General features: G+C 40.9%; 1 protein-coding gene across 1 annotated transcript in view; it reads right to left on the reverse strand.

The window, feature by feature from the left end:
• The window catches only part of ANO10 (anoctamin 10), a 75,734-nt gene that overhangs the window by 39,426 nt on the left and 11,026 nt on the right, over window positions 1-25,282 (reverse strand). Inside the window, exons 7-10 of the mRNA XM_082194069.1 lie at window positions 25,019-25,093; window positions 24,164-24,346; window positions 22,042-22,233; window positions 20,705-20,833 (exon numbers count right to left, since the gene is read on the reverse strand). Of these exons, the coding sequence (XP_082050195.1) occupies window positions 20,705-20,833; window positions 22,042-22,233; window positions 24,164-24,346; window positions 25,019-25,093 (579 nt within the window). The remainder of the gene's footprint in view (window positions 1-20,704; window positions 20,834-22,041; window positions 22,234-24,163; window positions 24,347-25,018; window positions 25,094-25,282) is intronic.

Raw genomic sequence — 25,282 nt, forward strand, 5'->3', positions numbered from 1 at the left:
AAAAGGGCAGAACTAAAAGACTGCATCTAAATGTCAAAGTGCATTTGGTATTCAGCAGAAGCGGGCTAAGTAAGATGTAGATATTTCAAAAAGGAAACATCATAGTACAAAATGAAAATGCATGCAGGAACAAAATACAGAATACTGAAAGACAGCTGTCATACTAAAGATTTATATTCACTGTGGCCTGATAAAAACTTTCACTTTTTGTGCTAAAGGCTCTAAGATGTCCCCTTTCTACTCTGATCCCTTTAAAAACCTTTTTTATCATGCCCTGAACAAAGCTTTTTACAAGTAATTAAAAAAACTTGAACGTTTTTGAAAACAGATGCAAGACAAGTCAAATTTCGCCACGAAGACAAATTCAAGCTTTACAGTGGAACTCCTTTCACAACACCAACTGCCCTATGTATTGTCTCTGATTGCACAAGCAAGGGACTCGTCTTCATTATATCAATCTTATTTTAAGGAGGGAACAGAAACCTAAAATTCTCGGAATCAAAAGGAGCTGTGGTGCTCAGCATCTTATGGTATCGGAAAAAACCACACATGATCAAGCATGTATATACACACAGCTGTGGAAATACATATTCAGAGATTCACATTTCCAAAATGTGAGCAAGTTTCCTCTTTATAATGTTTCCAAATATTCGTGGGAAGAAAGGGCTCTTGCTTATAGGGGTGTGTTGTGTTCCCATCTCAATATAAAATGCCTATCATGTTTTCTTCTTCTTCAAGAAACAATGCATCTGGTGTGAAGCAAAAGTGCAACCTGATTTAGTTTATAATGTTCTCAATTTTTCCCTAACATACTTTTGCAGACACATGCACTGTGTGCCCTCTCAACTACAATACTCAGGTGGAGGTGCCCTAATGGATATAAGATAGCAATGCCAAGGGATCCTGTGCCAGCTTAAATAACTGCATGGGGCTGTAAACTGAGTGAGACACAGGGGGCAACAAGTAGGCCTTTCTTAGCTGCCAAAAAGCAACCAGAGGATCTGACCCTGTGTGACCCATGGTATCAGTGGAAGGGCTTTGCACAGAAAGCTGCAGCCAGAGACCCTCCAAGGTTATGTCTGTATTGTTGAGACATAAATTGCCTCCCCGTAGCTTAAATATAATCATCAGGGGTTACAGAATGCTTCCTACATAGAAGTGGTGCATTTTTATAACTGCTGCCAGCTTCTCTCAATCAAGAGTGCAATTAGCATATGGACTGTAAAATTTATCTCTCCTATATAGACTCCATTTTCATAATTATCTTCCATCCCATAACGTGGCAGCAGATTTTCATTTGTAACAGCCCTGGCTTCAGACGGATAAACAAAGTTAATATAATTCAATCATGTCCACATCCACTTTACAAATATGTTCAGTAATACCACCATGCCAACTCCAGTATCAACACTACGCAATTAAAAACTGTAGCTACAATCACACATTGTAGGCTTTTAAATGTTTGCTTTGCTGATACACAATTTTACATTCCATGGACGGATTTTTAAAAAAAATGCTTAGACTGTATTAACTTAGAGGAAACTTTATACATGTTTTTAGAAATAAATTCTACATTACACAGGTAGAAGGATTGTAAGAATATAGTATATTCATTTCTGATACTCCAGAACAGCAATGCAACTATCTAGTATAACGCTATTTCTATGGACTAGTCATAAAGCAATTGTGTTAGGCTGCATCTCATTCTGAAAGCTAATTCAAATTATGCTGCAATATTAATCGCAACCCCAACTGTCTCACCGGTGAAAACCCTTAGATAATGAACTGACAAGAAGAGATTACTTTTAGGAAGTATAATCTTAGGTCTGCATTCCTTCCTATTTTGTAACCATACACATGATCCATATGACTCTGCTTTGCAAATCATAGCTAGGATACAAATCCTTAGGCGATTACTGCAATCGACACCAAGAATAAGGGCTGTTCTGGTGTAATAGCCAAGCCTTGGTTTAGTGCATGGGCTCAGATTTTGCTTCCTCCCCATTTCACTCATATGCTCCAATCTACTCCCTATTTGGACCAACTATGGTTTGCAAGTAAATCTGAATTGGCATGTTTTGTCATTTAAACTAGAATTTGAAACCCACTTCAACAATGACTTTCATTCCTAGTTTGGAGGGCAAGCTGGAACTATAGCTTTCTGGTTTGGATGCAACAGCAAACTATGGCTTGTCCATACAAGGAAGTGAGGGAGGGAATTATAGTTGATGAAGAAAGGAGAAAGGAGCTGAAGAAAGGAGAAGAGAGGAGCTGAAGGGGGGTGAATAAGGCTCCAGGACAGGATCAACTGGGCATAAAATTCATAAAACTCAAATATCACATATCTTTTGGATTAGAAGAAGAAGAAGAGTTTGGACTTGATATCCCGCCTTTCACTCCCCTTCAGGAGTCTCAAAGCGGCTAACAATCTCCTTTTCCCTTCCTCCCCCACAACAAACACTCTGTGAGGTGAGTGGGGCTGAGAGACTTCAGAGAAGTGTGACTGGCCCAAGGTCACCCAGCAGCTGCATGTGGAGGAGCAGGGAATATAGATGCATCTGGCAAGATATTGGCATATAAGGTTAACAAACAGAAAATAGAGGTTTTAATAATTAATTCAGATGTGCAAGACAAAATTTATATAATGCAACCACATAGGTTGAATATAATAAAGTAAAATATTTAAGAATGAGATTAATAGAAGATGTGAAGTTTAAGAAACTGATTCAGCACATAAAGTCTGACTTTAAAAGATTGGGAGGGGGGGATTTAATTTATCCTGGATAGGCCGGGTAAACTCAATTAGGATTGTTATTCTGCCAAGATTCCTGTTTCTGTTTATTGCACTACCTCTGTCAGTAGATTCAAAAGAACTAAGAAGTTGGCAGAAAATGCTGAACAGCTTTATGTGGCATGATATCGCATATAAACAGCCCAAAATTGATGTCAATACCATGCAAACCCCAGAACAGAAGGGAAGTTTGGCAACCACTATTCTAAGTATATACTATGAGACAGCACAGTTAAGTTGGCTGAGGACTTGGTTATCCCATGATGAAGATTTACACTGTCTAGAACAATTTTTTTACTGAAACACTCTTAGAGACGTGCATGTGGGCAGCATGTTTGTTGGAAATACTGGGTCAAACATGTGCATTAAGACGGAAGTAAATTTGGAAGAAAATGGCAGTAAACAAAAAAAAATTGGTCAAAAATGTGTCTGTTATTTATGGATTTGAGGGGAGAAATACAGTTAGTAGAATAAGATGGGGAAAGGAACTGTGTTGCTAAGTTCCCAGAACAACAGAATAGGATCTAGAGTCAAGGTGAGAGGAGGAAGGGAATGTCCCACTGAAGATTCCATTCAGCTTGTGCAATATCACTGATGTTAACCAGATAGCTAGCTATTGTTCCTCTGCAGTTTCATCTTTGATTAATTATTCCTAAATTCGTAAGTAAAAACTGGTTACTGATACAAGTAAAATTGCATGCTCACAAGAAGCACAAGATATGCTTCTAAAATCTGCATTACACATACCAACACACAGACGTGATCCAGAGCCCTACAAATATAATGGTACCTCGGGTTGCAGACACTTCAGGTTACAGACTCCGCTAACCCAGAGATAGTACCTCGGGTTAAGAACTTTGCTTCAGGATGAGAACAGAAATTGTGCAGCGGCAGCAGCAGGAGGCCCCAATAGCTAAAGTGGTGCCTCAGGTTAAGAACAGTTTCAGGTTAAGAATGGACCTCCAGAACGAATTAAGTTCTTAACCTGAGGTACCACTGTATGCACTTGAGGTTTTGCTCAAGTATGAACCAATCTCCAACTTGGAAGAAAACAGGGCATCTTCTGTATATGCAGTGTCTGCATGCGCACATATATTCAACCCACATGCACACCAAAGCCATTGGTTTGTGATAGTTCTTTGCATTGTCATTATACATACATATTGTGCAGACACACACTGTACTGTTTTGCCAAAGTATAACCATAAAATATACCAAGAACTGTCTAAGGGAAGCTGTGTTAAGTAACACATATCACACAGCAGGCTCTCATCTGAGGCATTTGTTGCTTGTATTCCAGAGCAAGATGCTATTACTTTTCCATGTGGTAATCCACCAGACAAGAAACACATCAGGCAAGGACAAGGCAATCAGTGTCTTAGTTTACAATGTGTGAATCCCCGAAGCGAGAAAACCAATCATTAGATAAAAATAGATGCTACACTGAACCAAGAAGCTTCAAGCCGACTTTGGCCTGAATGAGCACAGATGAAAAGGCAGTGGCACAAAGGGTCTATTACAAAAAGCACGCAGTCAGAAATGTCCAAAGTGAAGTGAGTGCAGTATGTTCTCTCATGTAAGCAGCAATCATATTAAAATGAGAAACCTTTGTTTGCAAGAAAATTCTTCTGAATATGAAAAATTGATTTGTACGAGGTCAATAAAGGGCACGCAGTATTTTTAAAATGTGTGCCATGCCCATGAAGTATATACTATAAACAGATACAATTATTAACCCAAATAGAGCCCAGGACATGACAATTCAAATATCTAAATATGGACTGTTTGCACCAATCTTAAGAGTCAGCTTTTCATAATGTTGTTAATGGTGGAAACGCTTCAGTAGAATTTGTAGTTCTAACGTGTAGAAGATCAAGTCAAATGCAACAAATCTGAACACAATGAATCAGGGAAGGCACTTGCGTAATAAGGACAGTTATTGCAGCCCATCAAACAACGTAAATGCATCAATTTTGTCTGTGCTAAAATACTCAGAAGGAGACTAATTCTTACGCTGACAATTGCCAAATAAATGTCAGCAGGAGTGACGAACTTGAACAAACCGATTTTGTATTGTACCCAGAAGCATGGGCTGCAGCAGGCAGCAAAACTCAGCCAAAATACTAGACAAGAAGTCAAAGGGAGGATACGATGTGTGGGGACCAGATCTTGGCATTCGAATCCTGCAGCTGTCAAACACATTTCATAAAAGGTTTCTTGTCTGCAGAACTTGCAAGATACTTAAAAAGAGGACAAATGGAAGGAAAAACAAACTGTAGCAGAATAAACTGGCACAACAAGGGCAAATATACCACTATTGCAGGACTGCTACATTCTAAGTATCATCCTCCCTACACAGAAATGTTCATTTGCAATCTGATAGTTCATTGTTGCAAAAGCAAGATCCATCAATAAGATGTTTAATACAAGATCACTGGGACAAGGGATAAGTCACTATGTATAAGACATCTGAAGGCAGCCCTGTTTAGGGAACTTTTAAATGTTTGGTGTTTTATCACATTATTATTATTATTATTATTATTATTATTATTATTATTATTATTTCTGTTGTGAGCCACCCAGAGTTGCTGGGGAAACCCAGCCAGATGGGTATGGTATAAATTATTAAATTATTATTATTATTATTATTATTATTATTATTATTATTATTATTATTATTATTATTATATCAATATATTACCCAGCCCTAGTACAGATGCAGAACAAAGACTTAAGATGAAAAATGAATTGCATGTAACTGGGGGGGAGGGGGCAGCAGCTCAGAAGAAGAACTTTGTGTAAGGTGGAAAACAGGAATAAGCCCTGATACTGAAGGGACTGAGCAGCTGTGAACAGCCCATTATAACTACCACAAAAGGTATTTCTGGAGACCCCATAAAAGCTGCTGCCAGATTGGGATTTAGGCATAGCACCACCTGGCAGTCAAAAGGCAACACTGCAAACTTTGGGGAAAAATAAAGAATTCAAATAGGAAGCTGCTGTTTAAGTGGCTGGAAGGACGTGCTGCATCACCCTCCTTCCACAGGCAGCCTCAGCTGAGGCAAAAGTGTCAATTTTGTCATGCTTAAGGAACGTGGGAGGTGTTGGGTGCTCTGAAATTCTCTTGCAGAGGGGCATTTAGGAAGAAGGATGCAGGGGCTGCCCTAGTTGAGTGAGCCGTGATTCTGGTAGCCATCAGACTCTCTTTCCCATCAAGGGAGGATGAAAGCAGATGAAGAGGACAAGGCAACTCCCTTTTGGAGAAATTCCCAAATAGAATGTACTGTGTCTCCATCTGAAAATGGCAGTATTTTATGAATTGGTTGAAAAACTTGAGGTCTAATACCATTCCAAGGGATCCATCTTTCTACAGATCCCTGATCCACGTTTTCCTTGAAGAACATGCTTCACTGCTGCTATATCCAGTACTGGAGTTAACAGACTTATGTTCACTGATTTCAGTGGGTATACTCAAGAGTAGGATTAATGCCAGCTATCCCCTATAGCATGAATAAGAGTAGCTCCTAACCTCAGCTGCTGCCTGTTGTGACATATCAAAGCATGCCAGCTGCAAGTGGAGGACAGGAAGATCTCCGTGACAACCTAGTGCAACAACAGTGTCCAGATTGGTCCAGTGTTGTCATATAATGGCAATGGGGTCAGCTCAGCTCCTCTCTGCCCCCAGAACGATACTGCCAGTGGCAATTTCGCCTGCCCACTCTCTCAGCAGATAGAATGTGGGCTCTGCAGCGCCAGAATGACTCTGGCATCACTCCAAAGGCAGAGGCCAGTGCCGCTAGATGTATAGACACTTTTGCCTATCCAACATCTCGACAACCTAGAGCAAAGGGGGTTTGGATTGCTCTGTAACAGGTAGGTTCCTTCTTTTGTTTTCTAAATTTCTCCCTTCGACCCTACGAAACATGGTCCAGCAGACTATAAAGGTAAAGGTAGAGGGACCCCTGACCATTAGGTCCAGTCGTGACCGACTCTGGGGTTGTGGCACTCATCTCGCTTTACTGGCCAAGGGAGCCGATGTTTGTCCTCAGTTTTTCCAGGTCGTGTGGCCAGCATGACTAAGCCGCTTCTGGCAAACCAGAGCAGTGCATGGAAATGCCGTTTACCTTCCCGCCGGAGTGGTACCTATTTATCTATTTGCACTTTGACGTGCTTTCAAACTGCTAGGTTGGCAGGAGCAGGGACCGAGCAACTGGAGTTCACCCCGATGCGGGGATTTGAACCTCCAACATTCTGATCGGCAAGTCCTAGGCTCTGTGGTTTAACCCATAGCGCCACCCGCGTCCCTCAGCAGACTGTACAAAGGCATAAAAAGAATATGTTTCAAATATATTCCTGAAACTTCTTAATATACTTACAGACGTTTGTTCCAGGATTGGGATTATAACTTTCTAATAAATCTAAACAAAAATTAGTAATTTACATCTAATGATTAGATGCTAAAGCTGCAATCCTACTTAGGGAGTAAGCTCCATTTAAAACAGCAGGAGCTACTTGCAGTAAACATGCACAGAATTGTACTGGTAAAGCTTGCGAGAAGTTTTTCATTTATTTTCACCCGAGGCATTTCTTCTTTATTATTCCTGTTGATATTTGGAATGTCAGAATGAAATTTCACTAGACCCATGAGAAGACAGAGTTCAATTAAATTAACTAACAGCCTGTGTACTCATGTGCCCTCTAGTGGGCAAGTTCCCTTATTTAATAAACGAGACATTCATTAAACACCTACTCCATAAAAGTATTTCTTAATGGCAATCAAGACGTGGGGATTAGTCACTTAATTTAGCTGACATTTTCTAAAAAACTATTTATGATGACAAATAGACTACTTTAAAATGTTAAAACAGATCAGCCTTTCAACAACAGTTCCAGAAGATGATTTTTAATTTTTTTGGGCAGTTAATTAGGCTTTCACCAAAATGCCTGAACAGTATTTTACTATTGATTTTGAACAGAGTCTTGAAGAGGAATGACAAATTATGAAGTGTTTATAGTATGCAAACCTCTCCAGCTAGAGATACTTGTTATTCTATTGTTTAGGGAAGTTTTTAATGTTTGATGTTTCATCGCTTTATTATTAATAATAATATTCTGTTGGGAGCCACCCAGAGTGGTTGGGGAAACCCAGCCAAATGGGTGGGGTATAAATAATAATAATAATAATAATAATAATAATAATTATTATTATTATTATTATTATTATTATTATCATCATCATCATCATCATCAACTCCCCTCAAGCAGGAACCCATATGCAACCTCGCTAAACATCCTACTAGTAAAGGTCACTGTCCCAGAAATAAATACATCCTAAATTCCCTCTTTCGGCGATATTTTCAGGGTTGTCTATCTAATGTGATGATATCCAAAATCTGGGCCAAAAACACAACCAGAGTTATAATAATGGGATAGACTGAACTCTGAGACCCCAAATGGACACAGCTATACAGCATGGGCCTATGTCTGTGTATTTGTGGTGGATACACAAGGTAGGCAACTGCATTTACTACCTCATTACTACTGAGGGAGCACACTTGAAAATACAGAAAAGACCTCAACAGATGTTCTGGTCAATCCACCCCATGGGTAGGCAAACTAAGGCCCGGGGGCCGGATCCGACCCAATTGCCTTCTAAATCCAGCCCACAGATGGTCCAGGAATCAGCATGTTTTTACATGAATAGAATGTGTGCTTTTATTTAAAATGCATCTCTGGGTAGGAATTTGTTCTTTTTTTTTCCTTCCAAAATATAGTCCGGACCCCCCACAAGGTCTGAGGGACAGTGGACCGGACCCCTGCTGAAAAAGTTTGCTGACCCCTGCTCTAGACAATCTGACAGTGTTTTTACTATTATTGATTAATTAAAATTGTGCACCGCTCTTCATCTAAAGATCACAGGGCGGTTCACAATCTAAAAATACAAAACAAGAACACAAAATGCATAACAAAACCCCCCAAACCAAACCAATAGCACTGACACATTTTAAAAGGCCACCAATTGTTTAATCTGCCAAAGGCCTGGTTATAGCCTCCCTGAAGAAAGCATTGCACAAATGGGGAACCACTGGATAAAAAGGTCCATTCTTGTGTGGCCACCCTCCAGACCTCACATGGAGGGGGCACATGAGGAAGGGCCTCAGATGGTTATTGCAGGGTTTGGGTTGGTTCATATAGGGAGGCATTGCAATCCTGAGCAGTTAAGGCTTCATAGATCAAAACCAGAACTTTGAATTGGGCCCAGAAAGTGGCAATCAAGTCAGGATCATTTGTTATGTGCTCAAACCTTCTTGCCTCTGGAGAGCAATATGGCTGCTGAACTCTGCACCAGAGGAAGTTTCCGAACCATCTTCAGAGGCAGCACCACATATGACATGCTGCTATAATCTAACCTTGACATTAAAGGGTAAAGGGACCCCTGACCATTAGGTCCAGTCGTGGCCGACTCTGGGGTTGCGGCGCTCATCTCGCTTTACTGGCTGAAGGAGCCAGTGTACAGTGACTATGCCACTTCTGGCGAACCAGAGCAGCACACGGAAACGCTGTTTACCTTCCCGCCAGAATGGTACCTATTTATCTACTTGCATTTTGATGTGCTTTCAAACTGCTAGGTTGGCAGGAGCAGGGACTGAGCAACAGGAGCTCACCCTGTCACGGGGATTCAAACCACCGACCTTCTGATCGGCAAGTCCTAGGCTCTGTGGTTTAACCCACAGCGCCACCCTCGACATTACTAGGGCACAAACAACAGAAATTAGGCTACCCTTGTCTAGATAGGTATGCACTCTGTGCCATCGAGGCCACCAAGTAACAGCAAAGGATCCATGAGTACTCCCCAGACTATGAACCCAGGCGTTCAGAGGAAGTGTAACCCTATCAAAAGTATTTAAACTGCCCCCTAGCCCCCCCCCCCGCAACAGAAGCAACAGCAAGTGGAGTGGAGATAGCCCCGCTTTCATTTCAGCACACAGAAAAAGACGGATTCAGGGATGGCTCTTAGACATATAGGTTCAGTTAAGCGCATTTTGTTTAGTCAATAAAGCTTAGTGAAACGTTCCAGAAGAGAAAATAACAGATGTTAGTCAACAGCATAAAAACTTGGTAAAATACAAGCTAGCATTACGGATCTAAAGCACACTGATGCAGAGTTGAGATACCTTTCCGATTCATAATGACCTAGGTCGTCGAGCAGGCAAGCAAAGACATGAGGCTCTCAAAAGAGGAGACTGACTTGGTGCTACAATGAAGGAATATTTATAGTATCCTAGAATTCTAAAAGAGTTGGAAGGGACCGCAAGGCTCATCTATTCCAACCCTTGCAAAGCAGGGATGTTTTGCCCAACATGGGGCTCAAACCCACGACCTTGAGATTAAGTATCTCATGTTCTACCAAGCATAGGAGCCAACTCCTGTGGGCCGAGGTCCCTTCAGCCCTCCCAACAAAATATTTGAAAGGGCTGCCCCCACCAAAAAAGTTGATGGGCATTGCCGTTCAAATTGTGTGTGCATGCCGTTTCTTGTGATTGTGCAGGGCGGGGCTTACCTGGGCCCCCCAAATATTTTATTCAAGTTGGCACCCCGCTACCAACTGAACTACACTAAATTTTCCTTTGAAGAATATAGATTTATGAGACGTTGCCAAGCTTAATTGCTAACGAAGACATTTCTAAGTTTAACTGCTAACTATCACCATTATCAGAGGGAAAAGAAAACCATTCTAAATTAGAGCAGGATAGTACATTCCTCAAAATATCTGAACATATGAAATAAATCCAAGAAATCTCAGCTACAAAATAAGACATATTAAGTTTCTTGGACACAGAAGCATGCCTGGGGCACATCTGACCATACTAAAAATTGTCAATTAGAAATTCCGGTGTGGTCTTGTATCTCTGGGAAAACAAGGTTGTCTGGTTAGTTGGGACCAGTTTGCAACTTACTAATCGTGTGACTGATGACTTTGCTGCAAGTGTGGCTTATTGCTTGTAATTGATGTCTTCAAAGACAAGCTTAAAGTTTTGTGATTTTATGGCAGGAGAACAGTCATATTAGGAATAGGGGACCAAGAGCTTGGAATGCCCATATGGTCTCCATCACTTGTTAGGATGAAGAGGACACCCCAAAGAGATAACTTGTATTTCCAATGCAATAGGTTTAATTGGACTACATTGGCTTGAGGGAAATAATTAATATGCACATCAGTTATGGGGTCTGATTCATTGACTCTGGGACCAGCTAAAGCAGGCTGGGCAGAAGTGTAAGTATTTGCCACATTTTTACAGGAAGCCCTTCCTAACATCCAGGACAAATCATTCTGGTTACCAACTGAGCCAGTTATTTCTTATCTTGTCATAGCAGACAAGGGGGGAAAAACATCCCGAGCCCTATCCGAATTGAGGCAGTATTTTATATATTACCAAATCCCAATTTAGCCTTTTATTTTCCAATTAAACCTATCTATTCTGATGTTCAACCTAAATTGTATTCTTCACTTTACTAAGCATATTTTTTTAGATCTCATTTGATTCCAGCTTCACTCTCTCATTCTTGAAGCATGGCAAACAGAAGTGAACACATTATTCACACAAAGGCTTCACTGATGCTGAATTTAGCGATATAACTGTTTCCAACGTCTTAGAATATGTAATGACAGCATCTATTTATTTATGACACAAGGTGAGATGCGACCATTGCATGACAACACCGCTTCAGATACATCCCAAGGAATTTGAAGATCTAGTCTGCAGTCTTCTGCACATTGACCTTGCAAAGTCCCATTGATCCCAAGTAAGTGTGTGGAAGACTGCAAAGTTGCTTTTCTAAATTCTTTTTCAGATTCTGTGCTAACTTTTGTACACAAAATGACCATATTCTTTAATCTGAAATCCTGACAACATTGTCAATTAGTGATGTTATTGGCTGGAAGAGGTAGCAAATGATTTCAAGATGGCAGAGTTTAGAGGGCTTTAAAAAGATGCATGTAAAGCTATCTCTGTAATAACAAGAGCAAACAAAATATTTATTTTAGCTTGCATTTATCACACACCTCCTAATAGCTTACTTTTATCTTATGACAGTTCCTTTGACTAGTGTTAACCTTGATCAAGCGTATTATAGGGTACGCATTTTCAGCAGCTACATGCTGTGCCTTCTTTGTATTATCCACTATACAGATTCAGCTTATTATATGCACACATTAGAAGTCTCCTGTGACTTCTTTTGAAGACCTAACAGTATAAAAAAGAGAAAGCAGCTGCATGCTGTGTCCCTTCCACAGCACCAAAAATACCTCTGAGAATTACCACCCGACTAATTTCCTCCAGTCAGACAAGTGACGCTTTGGATTGACATTTTCTAATCAGTTGGGGGGAGGGTAAAATAAGTAAATAATTTATTTTGACATCCACTTCATAATGTATTGTGACAGCCCATAAGCCTATATATTCAAAAATTCTATTTCATGCATTTTGCAAAATTAATTCCAGAAATTAATTTTGTGTGTGTGTGTGTGTATTTATTCCAGAACCCTATTTAACAAAATGTAATTAAAAAAAACAATTCTTTTGTATTTCAGAAGTTGCTTTGCAAAATTAGCAGACGTTTAAATTGTCCCAAAACAACAGGATTTAAAGAGAATCCCTATATAAATCATGTTGATGTCACAGTCCCTGATTACACTGAAATTAAAGTTTTGCAGCATATTTCATTAGCATACTTCCAAGCGCTACTGGTCTTTGCTTGGACTCAATTACCTCTTTAGCATGCTCAGTTCTGGAGAGGCCTGGCCTATAGCATGGCATATGCTATCACTTTAGCTCAAGTAGGGAGAAATGAAATTACGAGAAAAGGGGTAAACAACAGTCCCATGTCAACCAGGAATGGCCAAATTTGTCCATCTTGGTTTCATTCCATTTCTCATTTTTCAAATCTTAAGCTCAGTTCCTCAATTTCCACATAGCTTGGGTGTTGTTGTTTTTTTAAAAAAGTCCTCTTTAAGGTTCATTAACATTTCATGCATATTTTTCCTAATAAACCTTTTCACAAGCAATTCCCCCTAATAAAAGGCATATCTTAATGTTATATTCATTAATATAAGCATTTTTAAACACACTTTCCCCTAATATATGAATTTTTGATACACATCATTTGGTTGAGGAAGTGTTTTATGAAATAAAAAAGTGTGCATTTCCTAACGGTGTGCATTTTAAAGGATAGCTGTGTTGCGCTGCATATATTGTTTAAGGTAACGTGAACCGGGTAGTTTTACATTAAAATGGGAACTGAATCACATTTCTCTCCCTTCCTTAATGTCAACACTAACTAGGTCATGTCCCAACACTTTGGGCATCATGTTCACCAGGGCAACATTCGGTACAGTAGGATATATTCCAAGTACAGGGTCAAAGCAGGTCACAGGGGTCTGACACACAACTGGATTTGTGCAATCGTTAGCAGATACCAAGAACACACAGCTGGGATCGTGTTTCCCAAGGCCATTATGGAATTCCCCCGAGTTCCAGAATTATCTCCTGCATTATTGCAGCTCTGAACCAGAGACAGCGAAAAACAAATGAGCCCATCTCATGTTGCCCAGTCTCTTTGGGACGCTGGCAGTCAATGCCCGCCCCCTTGCTTAACAGGTTTACTCCAGGCTGCAGCTGCTTGCTCCATTTGGGGGCCAGAAAGAAATTTTCTCATGTCTGGCTGCAGAAAGGCACATTTTTCGCCTTCTTTAAGTCCTCTGTAAGTTAGGATAGTACTCTCAATGGTCTTTGCACTGAACAACCATCACAACTTGGGAGGCGAGTCAGGAGAGGACTAAGTTGAAAATGCACCTTTCCTAGCACTCTTTTTTGTTATTTTTATTGTATTTTGACAAAGTAATAATCATAAATAAATAAGAATAAAAATGTGCACCCCACCACCAAGACCATTCCATAATAACTATCCAACCTCCCAAAATTTCAACACCTCTTGCAATGGCTTGACCCCTTTCCGTTTTAACAATACAAATTCTGCAAAGACCCTCCATAGCTCCTCAAAATCATTTCTCCTGCATATTCCCCATCTTACCTTAATGGCACATGTTAATTTATCATTAATAGCCATATCCCATACCACTTTATATCATTTTTCCATTTTATATTCAGCTTGCCCCTTCCACTTCCTAGCTATCATAATTCGTGTAGTTGTCAATAATTTTTTTTTTTTTGGGGGGGGGGGCTTTCTTAAAACTCTTAGCAAAAAAACAGGGGCTTCCCCATAGCTAGGGAGCTGCCTCTAATTAGCAGCTGTGGAATGTAGAATGGGAATGTCCAGCGGATCTGGGCACATGCTAGAAAAGGGACCTGCTCTTCGCCTAACCATATGTCTAGAAAAAGGGTTTCGCTGCAGTCAAAATCTTCAAGCTTGAGAATAGCACCCAACACTGGGCTGTACACTGGATTTGGGTCAAGCACAAACCAAAACACCGTAAACTAAACATTGGCAGGATTTCAAAAAAACACTTGCAAAGTAACGAGAACTATGGTGAGAACTGAGTGTTAAGAAAATATGGAGAACATTATATGACGCAGTTGGAAAAGAATAACTATGGAAACCACGGAGGGGTGAAGGGAAGTCCAGGGATTCAGAGAATCCTATGTGTATATGATTATGATTTATTTGTGATGTTAACTGTTAAAGCTAAAAATGAATGAATTTTTTTTTAAGCCAGGGCTGGGCAGGTGTGTGTGTGTGTAAAGGCAGACATCTACATCAAAAAGCAGTATGGGGTTGTTTGTAAGGCAGCTTTCAAACAGCCCCACGTTGCTCTTTGACTGCTTGTTGAGGGCCTTCCGGCGGTTCCCTCGCTGCGAGAAGCCAAGTTACAGGGAACCAGGCAGAGGGCCTTCTCGGTAGTGGCACCCGCCCTGTGGAACGCCCTCCCACCAGATGCCAAAGAGAAAAATAACTACCAAACTTTTAGCAGACATCTGAAGGCAGCCCTGTTTAGGGCAGCTTTTCATGTTTAATAGACTATTGTATTTTAGTGTTTTGTTGGAAGCCGCCCAGAGTGGCTGGGGAAACCCAGCCAAATGGGCTGGGTATATATAAATTATTATTATTATTATTATTATTATTATTATTATTATTATGCATGTTCCCAGCAGGAGAACACATAAGACAAAGCCGAGATGAGCAGGACTGCATTGTCCGCTCACCAGCTAGTGAGCAGAAAGTTTATTCCTGGTCTCTGCAGCACAACGGGAGGCAGGGAGGATACATCTATTTTCCCCACCCCCTCCCAATCGTAAATTCAATAAGGGTTTCAAAACTCTTGATTAATCCCACATTTGGGGTGGTGGTGAAGAAGACGCAGTTTCTCCTTCCCTCACCTCCACACTCTACAACCATACACTTGATTAGCGTATAAAACCCCAAACAAGCAATAGGGCAACCCCCCCCCAATCAATTTGGGGCCCAGATCCAGTTGGTCCCAGGTTAGGGCTGATCCAAAGTCTTGGACCCAGAGCAGATATGGGGTGTAGATAACCAGGCCATTTCTTCAGGTAAAGTTGGAGGTGGGGGAGAAAAAGTCCCGCGCCAGCCATTCATTTCTTAATTGTAAATAGCGAATAAAGTGTATCCAAATTCTAAACCCCAAATCAGGGTCCACTTCTTCCTTGCCAACCGCAATTGCACTGTTGTGGTCTGCACAAATGATATGGAGTACCATATAATTTCCCCATTTCAATGCCCCTTCTCCTGTTTCCTCCTATACCGAACCACCACCTGCTGTCGATGCAAGCACAGCCTGCACTCCCTCTCCTGTGGTTGCCTATGGCAGATAATGTGGATTGAGCCTTAGCCGAGAGGAACGAACTGTTTCAATAGTGCAGTAATTGGCCTTCCTCCTGAATTGTGACAAATGAAATGTTTATATTCAACTAACCAGGCAATAACTGTATACATTGAAATTGTCAAGGCACTTACACCAGAGACAAAGCCAATTAAGTCAATGAAATCTAAACAAGATTAGTAGGTCAGGCCTTAAAATTTCAATTAAACATTCCACTGATAGTATTGGGGCAACTAAGAAAACCTAGTTATTGGGAATGGCTCTGGAAAGCTAATTCCCAGATACTTTGTGACAGGCCCCAGATCTCCTGCCCCTTTCCTTCTCCCTTAAAAAAAACCAAAACCAAAGTTTTTGCTTTACTTTGCTTACAGGTACAGGGTAATAACCCAGCCACTCACCATCTTAATTTGCCCAGGCATATCTATCCATATAATTTATCCTATGCCAGTTTTATTCAAATTTGTGTCATGGGCCTATGCCCAATCCCTGAGGGTCAAAGGTAATGACTGTTTAAAGGAAAGGTGAGCAAGGGCTCATCAACACTTCCGTCTGTCATGTGCTTTCTGGGCATGGATCTGAGCTGTTTTCCATTTGCCCCACCACTTTCCCCAGGAAAATCTGCTCTTCAGCGCTGAATTGGGAGAAAAGGTCAGCCCACAGAAATCACATTGAAATTTGCTCTGAGTCAGGGACAAAAGATTGGGTTTTCCCATGGGAAAATGGCAGGTCAAGTAGAAGTCTTCATGCAGTGTTTCACAATCAGGGGCCATATTTATTTTTATTTATTTTATTTTTTAAATTTCTATACAGCTTTATATTTTTAAGAAAAATCTCAAAGCAGTTTACAGCATATTAAATCAATAAAACATAAACAAAACAATGTGAAGAAAGTCAAATATAAAGTATACAGTCAAAGCAACATAAAAGAAAACTAAAATATTATCTTAAAGATTTCAAAATAAAACATTACAAAGGAGGTCAACTACTGATATGGCCCTGGCCCCCTGGGGACCCCAGGATATTCCATGGGGCCCCCAGGTGAAAATGGAGTAAATGGGGGGGCCACAGCATGAGGCTGTGAGGGCCACAGAGGGAAGTAAGAAGTGAAGGGAAAAAACTTTTTTAAAAATCCTGATTGGCTGGCTATCCGCTTCGCCAATCACAAGCGGGTAAGGGAGCGGTTCACCAGGGACTAGCGCTCCTTTTTGCCACGTGCATTTTCTTGGGAGCAGTCCTGGTTTGCTTCTGTTGGGAAAGAATGATCACCAAGGCTTCCGTTTTGACCAGTAGAGCCTGTGAGCTAGAACCCCATGGTCAGGTAAGCGTGATGCCCTGGCGCTGCAAGGCGTGGGGTGAAATCCACCCCAGTGCCCAGCCGAGTGGAGTTGTCTGGTGCTGCTGACTTGCATCTAGTAAATAACTGTCTACTCAGAAGAAAGCCACACTGAGTTCAGTGGGCCTTACTCCCAGGTAAAGGTGGGTGGGACTATAGTAAAACACTAGGCAGCCAGGGTTCCTCTGGATGACAAGATCTTTTTGCACTAGGTCAGTGAGGACCACTTGCTATTTAAAATTCTCCCATATATATAGAACTCCCTGTGCGCCTTTTGGACTGTATCTGTAGGTTTCCCCCTCTGTGTCAAATAACTGGGGTCAAATAAGTGTTGTTTACTTTTTATAATACATGGAAGATGGATCTTCCTTGGGACGTTCTGGGCTCTCCTTCCTTGGAGGTTTCTAAGAAGAGGTTGGATGGCCATTCGTAATGGAAGCTTTAGCTGAGTTTTCTAAGTTGCAGGGGGCTGCACTAGAATATGACCCTTGGGGTTCCTTCCAGCTCTGTGATTCTAGGTTGCTATCTTTTTCCGCTTCAACTTCATTATGCTCCTATCATTTTATGCAATTGTATTGTGTATAAATTATAAAAAATATAAAAAGCATGTTCTGTTTACAAACAAAGCATTTAAATAGCTACCTTTTCTACAGGTAAGATGGCATGGAGGGGAACATAGGCATAGCCAGGATTTTTGTTGGGGGGCGGCTTTTGTTAGGGGGGCAGAACCTCAGATTTGTATTTTTTGTTTATTTTTACTTATTTGGTGGGGCAGCTGCCCGCCCCTGGCTATGCCCATGGGTGGGGGGGGAACACAGGAAGGAAACGAGGTCGGAAGCAGGCCAGGGTCGGAAAAAGGTTGGGAAATGCTGCTTTAATGCATTATTTTAAAGAGATAATACTACAAAGGCAAATACTTTCCATTAATTGTATTAATTCACCACAAGATGGCAGTGTACAAAACGCTGAATGAATACGAAGCATAATTTATCTTTTGAAGATTTTATCATTGAATACTAGGTTTCGAACCGCCAACCTTCTGATCGGCAAGCCCTAGGCTCTGTGGTTTAGACCGCAGTGCCACCCATGTCCCACTGGGGGGGGGGAATAGTAGAGTGCTGCAAAATCTTCTTGTTATAGTCTGTAAGATCCAAAGATAAATGGTGTGTGTGTGCTGTTAACTAATTTTCATCATTTCCAATGATACTAAGTTCAGAGAGAAAGAAACCCAAACCAGCCAGCCACAACATGCTTACAACTAAACTCCATCTGTTTTCCCTTCAGCGTATATCAATATGCAGAACTTCACTTTCCAAACAAACCCCAGGTAATTCGTCATAGTTGTTTCAAATCTAAACATAAATCTTATTTCAGATTTGCTGACTTATGAACCAATACCTTTTCTGTTGCTCCAGTGTAATAATCTTCATTGAAAATTCAGATGGAAAACAGTGAGCTGGTTATCATATAATGTCAAACTACTGGTTTGGCAAGACATGAGTAATCTGTGGGCTCATGCACTCCATGCTCACCTTCACTGTTCCGTTTCCCTTCCTGATGTCCAGGTATACAGTTAATCATAATTTGAAGCTATACCCAAACCAGAAAAAAAGCTGTGATTTCCCCCTAATCAGGAATTCGGAAAGAATTAGCAGAGAAGGAGGGAGCATGCAAGCCGACAGCATATTACCAAACCGTTTTGTATGTGAACAGTGGCAAGGACTATTTATAGTGTTCAGATGCTATTTAGAAAGCTTTCAGTTGGACTGTAAAGAAATTATCATAGCCAAAGATGGGGGTTTTATAGACCGAAAGAATTTAAAATTTCTAATTCTTGTCCAGCATGGAGGCAAACATACAGAGAGATTTTGTGTTTTATGTTGTGTGAAAATGAGCTATTAGAGCTTTAAATAAACTCCTTAGCAGAAAATATGTGTTAATGTAAACCACCATGGACTTTGATTAACCTCCTGAAGCATTTTGAATTAATTATGCCTGATAATTCTTTTTCACATGTATGTACCCCTGAACCAAGTCACTGCTTGATTTTCATAAGCTGCACTTTACCATCTGTGAGCTTAGCATGCAAGCAGAGATGCGTTTTACTTATTTGGTTCTGAAAACAAATACAAGTATCTGAATAAAATAGCCAATGAGCAGCTTTACTCATTAGTTCTCAAATGATTCTGGGTTTTCAAACTTCTTTAAGAGAATGAAGCAAGTCAGTCAGAGGCTTACCAGATGTCTGCATTTTGGTGTAGCCAAAAATGCTATGGGAAACCCAGAAATCCTCTACTCCAGAGATAAGAGGGTTGTAGATATCTCAGCCAGCTAATTTGTTGCCTTCAAGATGCTGGCAACTATTGCCGCAAATTTTCTAATATACTCATAACAAATTCAGCCTATGGATTGTATCTGGTACCTCAAGGGTTTTTTGTGGCCCCCCTCAAAACTTGGCTTTAAAATATATTAATTTAAAATAGCCTTTCTTTACAATAATTGACTACTCCCACGGGCCCCGTCCCCTGCTGCGATGACTTGATGAAAAGTTTATTGGTGACCCTCAAAAGATTCCACAATATGTGTGTGTCTATAACTGCTTCCCCTTTCCTCACTATGATGCCAAAGCTTTTTCATACCTCCAAGCACCCCACAAACTCCCCTTTTAATTTTTCTTAAATTACTGTTTCCGTAAGTCTCTCTTGCGACAGTGTGATGCCAAAATGTTTATTTTGCCTCCAAAGCAAAATAATTTCAAAGCAAAAGCAATTTATTCTTTAAAATATTATTTTACAGAATTTAATAATGAACATTGATTAAGAAACGATTGAAAACAGCGCAGAATAATTGACAGGAAAGTACAATGGTACCTCAGGTTAAGTACTTAATTCGTTCCGGAGGTCCGTTCTTAACCTGAAACTGTTCTTAACCTGAAGCACCACTTTAGCTAATGGGGCCTCCCACTGCCGCCGCGCCGCCAGATCACGAGTTCTGTTCTCATCCTGAAGCAAAGTTCTTAACCCGAGGTACTATTTCTGGGTTAGCGGAGTCTGTAACCTGAAGCGTATGTAACCTGAGGTACCACTGTATTTTGGAAGGAAGTCTTGAGAAGCATCTCATCTCACAGGCCTTGTCCACACCTCACATTAAGCCGTGAAAATCTGACCACGTATGATGGCATTTCTGAAGGTAGATTATCTCAAAATACCACAAAGTGGCAGGAGAGCTGGGCAACTTGAAGCAGGACGCAAGTTCTGGACTTTTCATCCCACCTGCTGCTTCCCATCCCGAGAACTACTTTGCTTTCAGCTGGACTCCAAAGCTAGAATACATCTGGCCACAACAATTGGTCAAGACAACTGTTTTGCAAAAACCGCTTTCCAATGCATAGATCTGCCCCAGTAGCATGCAGCTAGCTCCTTTGTGTGTGCCCCTTCTGCAACTTGCTGGGATCTCATAATAGACCTATCCATGTATAAAAGGTTCCCTAACAGATAGGAAAGCTTGAAAAGCACTGATACGCAAGATTCTCTAGCTAATAAGATGGTGGATGTAGCAGTCAAGGAAATGCACAGCTTACAAACTCTTATGGACAGGGAACTGAATTTCGCCACCTTAGGGTTGCACATCAAAAAAGAAGTGGGAGTTCCTGCACCTCTTTTTCTGGAAAAAAACCGCACTGCTTACAGACCATAAGCAAATAATTAAATTGTCAACTTACCTCTGCCAGCACTACAATTAGGATAAGCTCAATTTTTGATTCTGGGAAAAGTCCATTTACTTGAGGTGACATGCCAATAAGGACACAATTGGTAACCACTGATATGACAGTCATAGTTTGAAAAGCCAACTGAAACAAAAAGAAAAAGAACCAGAATTCTTTTAGCAAAAAATATGTTCTCTTGTCTCAGGCTCCTGAGTAGCCCTGACATTCCTCTTTGTTACATTCAAAAGTGCCAATAACCAAAAGTTTGGGGTAGGTATCTGCATGAAATCTGCCACTAATAGTCTGGCCCAAACAGCCTAAAGATGGCTTAAAATCACATTCTATGATTCTATGAGTTGTAGCCAACCACATTTGCAGGATCGCAGGTTCCCCACCTCTACCCTAAATTGAATGCCCTGTAGCCTATAAAAGAAATACGGTATTTTTCGCTCTATAGGACGCACTTTTTCCCCTCCAAAAATGAAGGGGAAATGTGTGTGCGTCCTATGAAGCGAATGCAGGCTTCAGGCAGCTGTTTCCAAGTCTTCAGAGCGCTCCGAAGGCTTGCGGATAGCAGGCTGCAGCCTGAAGCCCGGCAAGCGCAGCGCCAATTCCTGCTGTGCTCGCCAGGCTTCAGGCAGCTATCCGCAAGCCTTCGGAGCGCGGCGGGAGTTCCCGCCGCGCTCCGAAGGCTTGCGGATAGCTGCCTCTTCTGGGGGCTGGGGTCAGGGGAAGCAATCTTGCCGCCGCTCCTGGACCTGGGGGGGGGATTATTTTTTACCCCTTTATTTCCCCCCCTAAAAACTACGTGCGCCCTATGGTCCGGTGCGCCCTATGGAGCGAAAAATACGGTATGTAAATCTGCCTCATCTGCAAGGAATAAGGTACTTCTTTTAAGAACTATTGCACAGTCTTAAGACACTATACCTAAATACTACACTGACAGCTGAATCCCCATACAACATGTCTATTTCTTGTCTCTGTCATTTTGTACCTATGCTTGCTTTTTAACTGAATTCTCAGGTTACTGTAAATTCATGGCATACTTTATAGACTTACCATATTTTTCTGTATATAAGACTAGGTTTCCCCCCTAAAAGATAATGTCAAAAATTAGGGGGCGTCTTATACTCTGGGCCATCTCCCCCCATTTTCTTAAATCTGAGTCCCCCAAAATAGGGGGCGTCTTATACATGGGGGCATCTTATAGATGTAAAAATACGGTATATCCCACTTTTATACCCTTAAAAGAGTGGGAAAATGACCAACTTCTCATGTATTCCAATGGCAAATAGAGAAACAAATAAAGAAATGATGAAGTTATTCAAACATCATGCATCTGAATGGATTACCTGCCATACACCAATATTCGCAGCAGGCTCTGAAAACGGGCGTTTAAAGATCCTGCACATTTTTAAGGCATCAGAATACATCTCTGTGATGTTGTTGAGCACTGCAAAAACAGCTGCCAAAGGGTAGACGCATGAAAAAAGGCTCACATAGCCAAACTGCAAGAACAACTCCAAATAATCATCAAAAGTACCCTGCAAGAAAAGAGAAAAATTTAACCATAAATACAAGATTAGAAGCAGCTTTACAGATCCAGGCAGACCTACGTATTTTCCCAATTAGAAATATTAAAGTGGAGAGCGTGGGTGTAAAATAAAAAGCAGGGAGTGGAAGATTGACGTGAGCAGAGTATACATACCAACTATCTGTTTTCATTTCTATTCATTTGAAGATCAATTAATTCATCTTGTGTGGAACATAAGAGACGGTGTACAGCGCTGCTCCATGCCCAACATAAATCACCAATTAGAATGAAGGTGATGTTTTAATAATTACATCCTCTCTTAAAGAACTGTGCTTGGTATGTGCTTTTGCCCCAACTCTAAATTTACCAAATAAAACCTTACTAATTATTGTCAGGAAATCTACCCCAAAACCCCAAGTAAATGTTTACTGGTGTTTCAAATGCGGCCAACACATAGGGAGTAAACAAACTGCTTTTAGGTAGAACAAGGCTGTTTGTCCACCCAATCTGAGTCAGGAGATTCCAGACATCCCTAAGATCCCAAGAACCAAAAGCTGAAGTACCACGCTCTGCTTCCGGGGTCTCATGCAAAAGAAGCCAAATTATACAGTCACAGATGTGACTAAAAGAGTCCAGACAATGGTTTAGAATGAAGATGTAGATGTTTTCTAATCACAATTAAAATAGCAGCGTATAATGAAGTCAGCTTATCGCATAGGAAAAATAAGAAAGGAAAATGCTATTAGGAATATAGGACTATCTGGGAAATCACAGAACAGGCAAAAAGGCTCAGCTAATCTAGCCTGATACATTAACAATGAATCCATGGCCCTATAACACAGGTGACAGTCAGGGAAGCAAAGGGAAAAGGTGAAGCATCACACGCGGCCTGTGGGTAATACTTAATAACCAGCCAATCAGAAGATGTCTAGGCCAAAACTTTCCAGAGCTGAAAGTCTAGGGTGTATGTGTGACTCCACAACTGCAAAATTCTTCCCAATAAATGAAGTCATCGCCGTTGGCCTTGAAGCCCTGGTACAGACAAGCCAGCACCCTGGTGCAATTAAAGAGAGTGTTAGCAGCCAGCAGAAAGAGAAACTGCTTCCTCATGAGCTTGCCTCTTTACCCGGAAGTCTGAGCTCCAGGCAGAACCAACGTTGATGAACAGGGCCGAGTACACGACCCCCAACCTCTTGACAATTCTTATTATACGAAAACCTAAATCAAAAACTCCTAAAGCTAGTGCAACAGGTGGTCCGGGTGAATGGCATGAGATTGGAATGGTCTTACTGGGAGCTCCCTTTTTGGAATATGATGTGGATTGCTTCACTTACTTCAAAATGAAGTAAGATGTGGTATGCGTTTTATCAGAAGACAGATAGCTAAACCTCAGTTGTCAAACGTAATCCATTCTGGAAAACCGTTTGACTTCCGAAACGTTTGACAACTGAGGATCAAAGGTCGGTCAGCAAAGTCAATGGAGAAAGGAAAAAACTCCTCGGAAGCCGTTCAGTTTCTGAAAATCATTCGAAAACCAGAGCAGTTACTTCCAGGTTTTCAGCTTTCAGGAGCCGAGACGTGCAATAACGGATGCGTTTGGGAACCAAGATTTGACTGTAGATAGAAAGATAGCCCTTCTGCTGAGTGGGGCCCTGGACCCTAAAGTCCTGATGGTACCACTATGTCACATGGACTAGGATTTACCTGCAGGGGAAAGATTGGGGCTGTGTGAGCTCAACATAAAGCATGATTTTAGACCACTGGTTTGAACCAGCACAAAAATGCTTATTTTCTAACTATTCGGGGGGGCATTTATTTCCACTGTAAATTCCATTAAGGTTTCAAATATTTGCAATAGTCAAATTTGTTTTGTGTTGGGGGTTTTTAAGCTTCCACTTTTCAGATGTAATGAACCACGGAAGAGGATACAGTCAACTTACCGGATAGGTATCCATCCCTTTTTCCAGATTAACTTGCTCAAGCAAAGTCAGGTCAGTATCTATATCCAAAGCTTTCACCTTTTTCTTCACATTCTTGGTCCGCCTCTTTTGGAGCCAATAAGGCAGCACAGCTTCTACACATTGATTAAGGACTTGGGAAGTTATCAGCAAAGTTGCCAAGCTCTTTAAGAAAATTAAGCAAAGCAAACATGTAATGAGACTGTAGCAGTCCTTAAAAAGGGTATTCTATCTGCATTCAATTAACTAATGAGCATGTCCTATGTAACAAGCACTACAGATCTAAGAATTCCACAATACATGGAACTGAAGCAAAGCAAATTTTTAGGCTGAATCTGAAAAAATAAGGATGGCAGCAATCACTGAAGCAGCTCATTTTGGTAGCAGTTTTCATTCCCACTAGCCTTACTATGTTAACAATTTCATGGTCAGCTGTTTACTAAAGAAAGGACAGACCCAGAAATTTGACATAAAACTAAATCACACAAAAATATAATTTGCAACCACTCAAACCAGAGTATCTCAAACTTGTGTGAAGAAAGGATGCCGCTCTAAATGCTACTACAAGACTGAAAAGAGTAGAAAAGTCACTACAATGTACAGCATGTAAAGCAAAGAAGCACAGAGCCATATTAAACATGAAGCAATTATTTCACATTACAGCACAGTAGCCTTAAGTTCAGTCTTAAGGACTACCTGTCACAGCAGATCAGCTGCAGAGATTCTGGAAGATATATCCAAGCTTGAAATTATTATCTGAATCAGTCTAATGTAAAGTAATAAAAAAATGGAGATATTAAGATAATCAGATAACTGAAACAATGTAAGATCACTCACCTGTCTCAAAAGTTTCATATCAAACATGACAAAGGCAATGTAGAATAACGATGCAAAGCAATTTAAAAAGTTGAACTGCAAAAGAAAAAAAGAAATATATATTCAATTCCATCATCAGTTCAAGATGGGAAAACTAAGGACTATGTGACAGAACAATCTCAGGAAGGCCTCTTCCCTCCCCCCCCCCCAACTGCCATCCTGTGGTGATTCCTCTACAATTGTTATTTTAGAAAATAAACTTCCCAAGGAGAAAATGGGATTGAT

Source organism: Podarcis vaucheri (assembly GCF_965113315.1).
Source record: "Podarcis vaucheri genome assembly, chromosome: 12".
Classification (NCBI taxonomy): Eukaryota; Metazoa; Chordata; class Lepidosauria; order Squamata; family Lacertidae; genus Podarcis; species Podarcis vaucheri.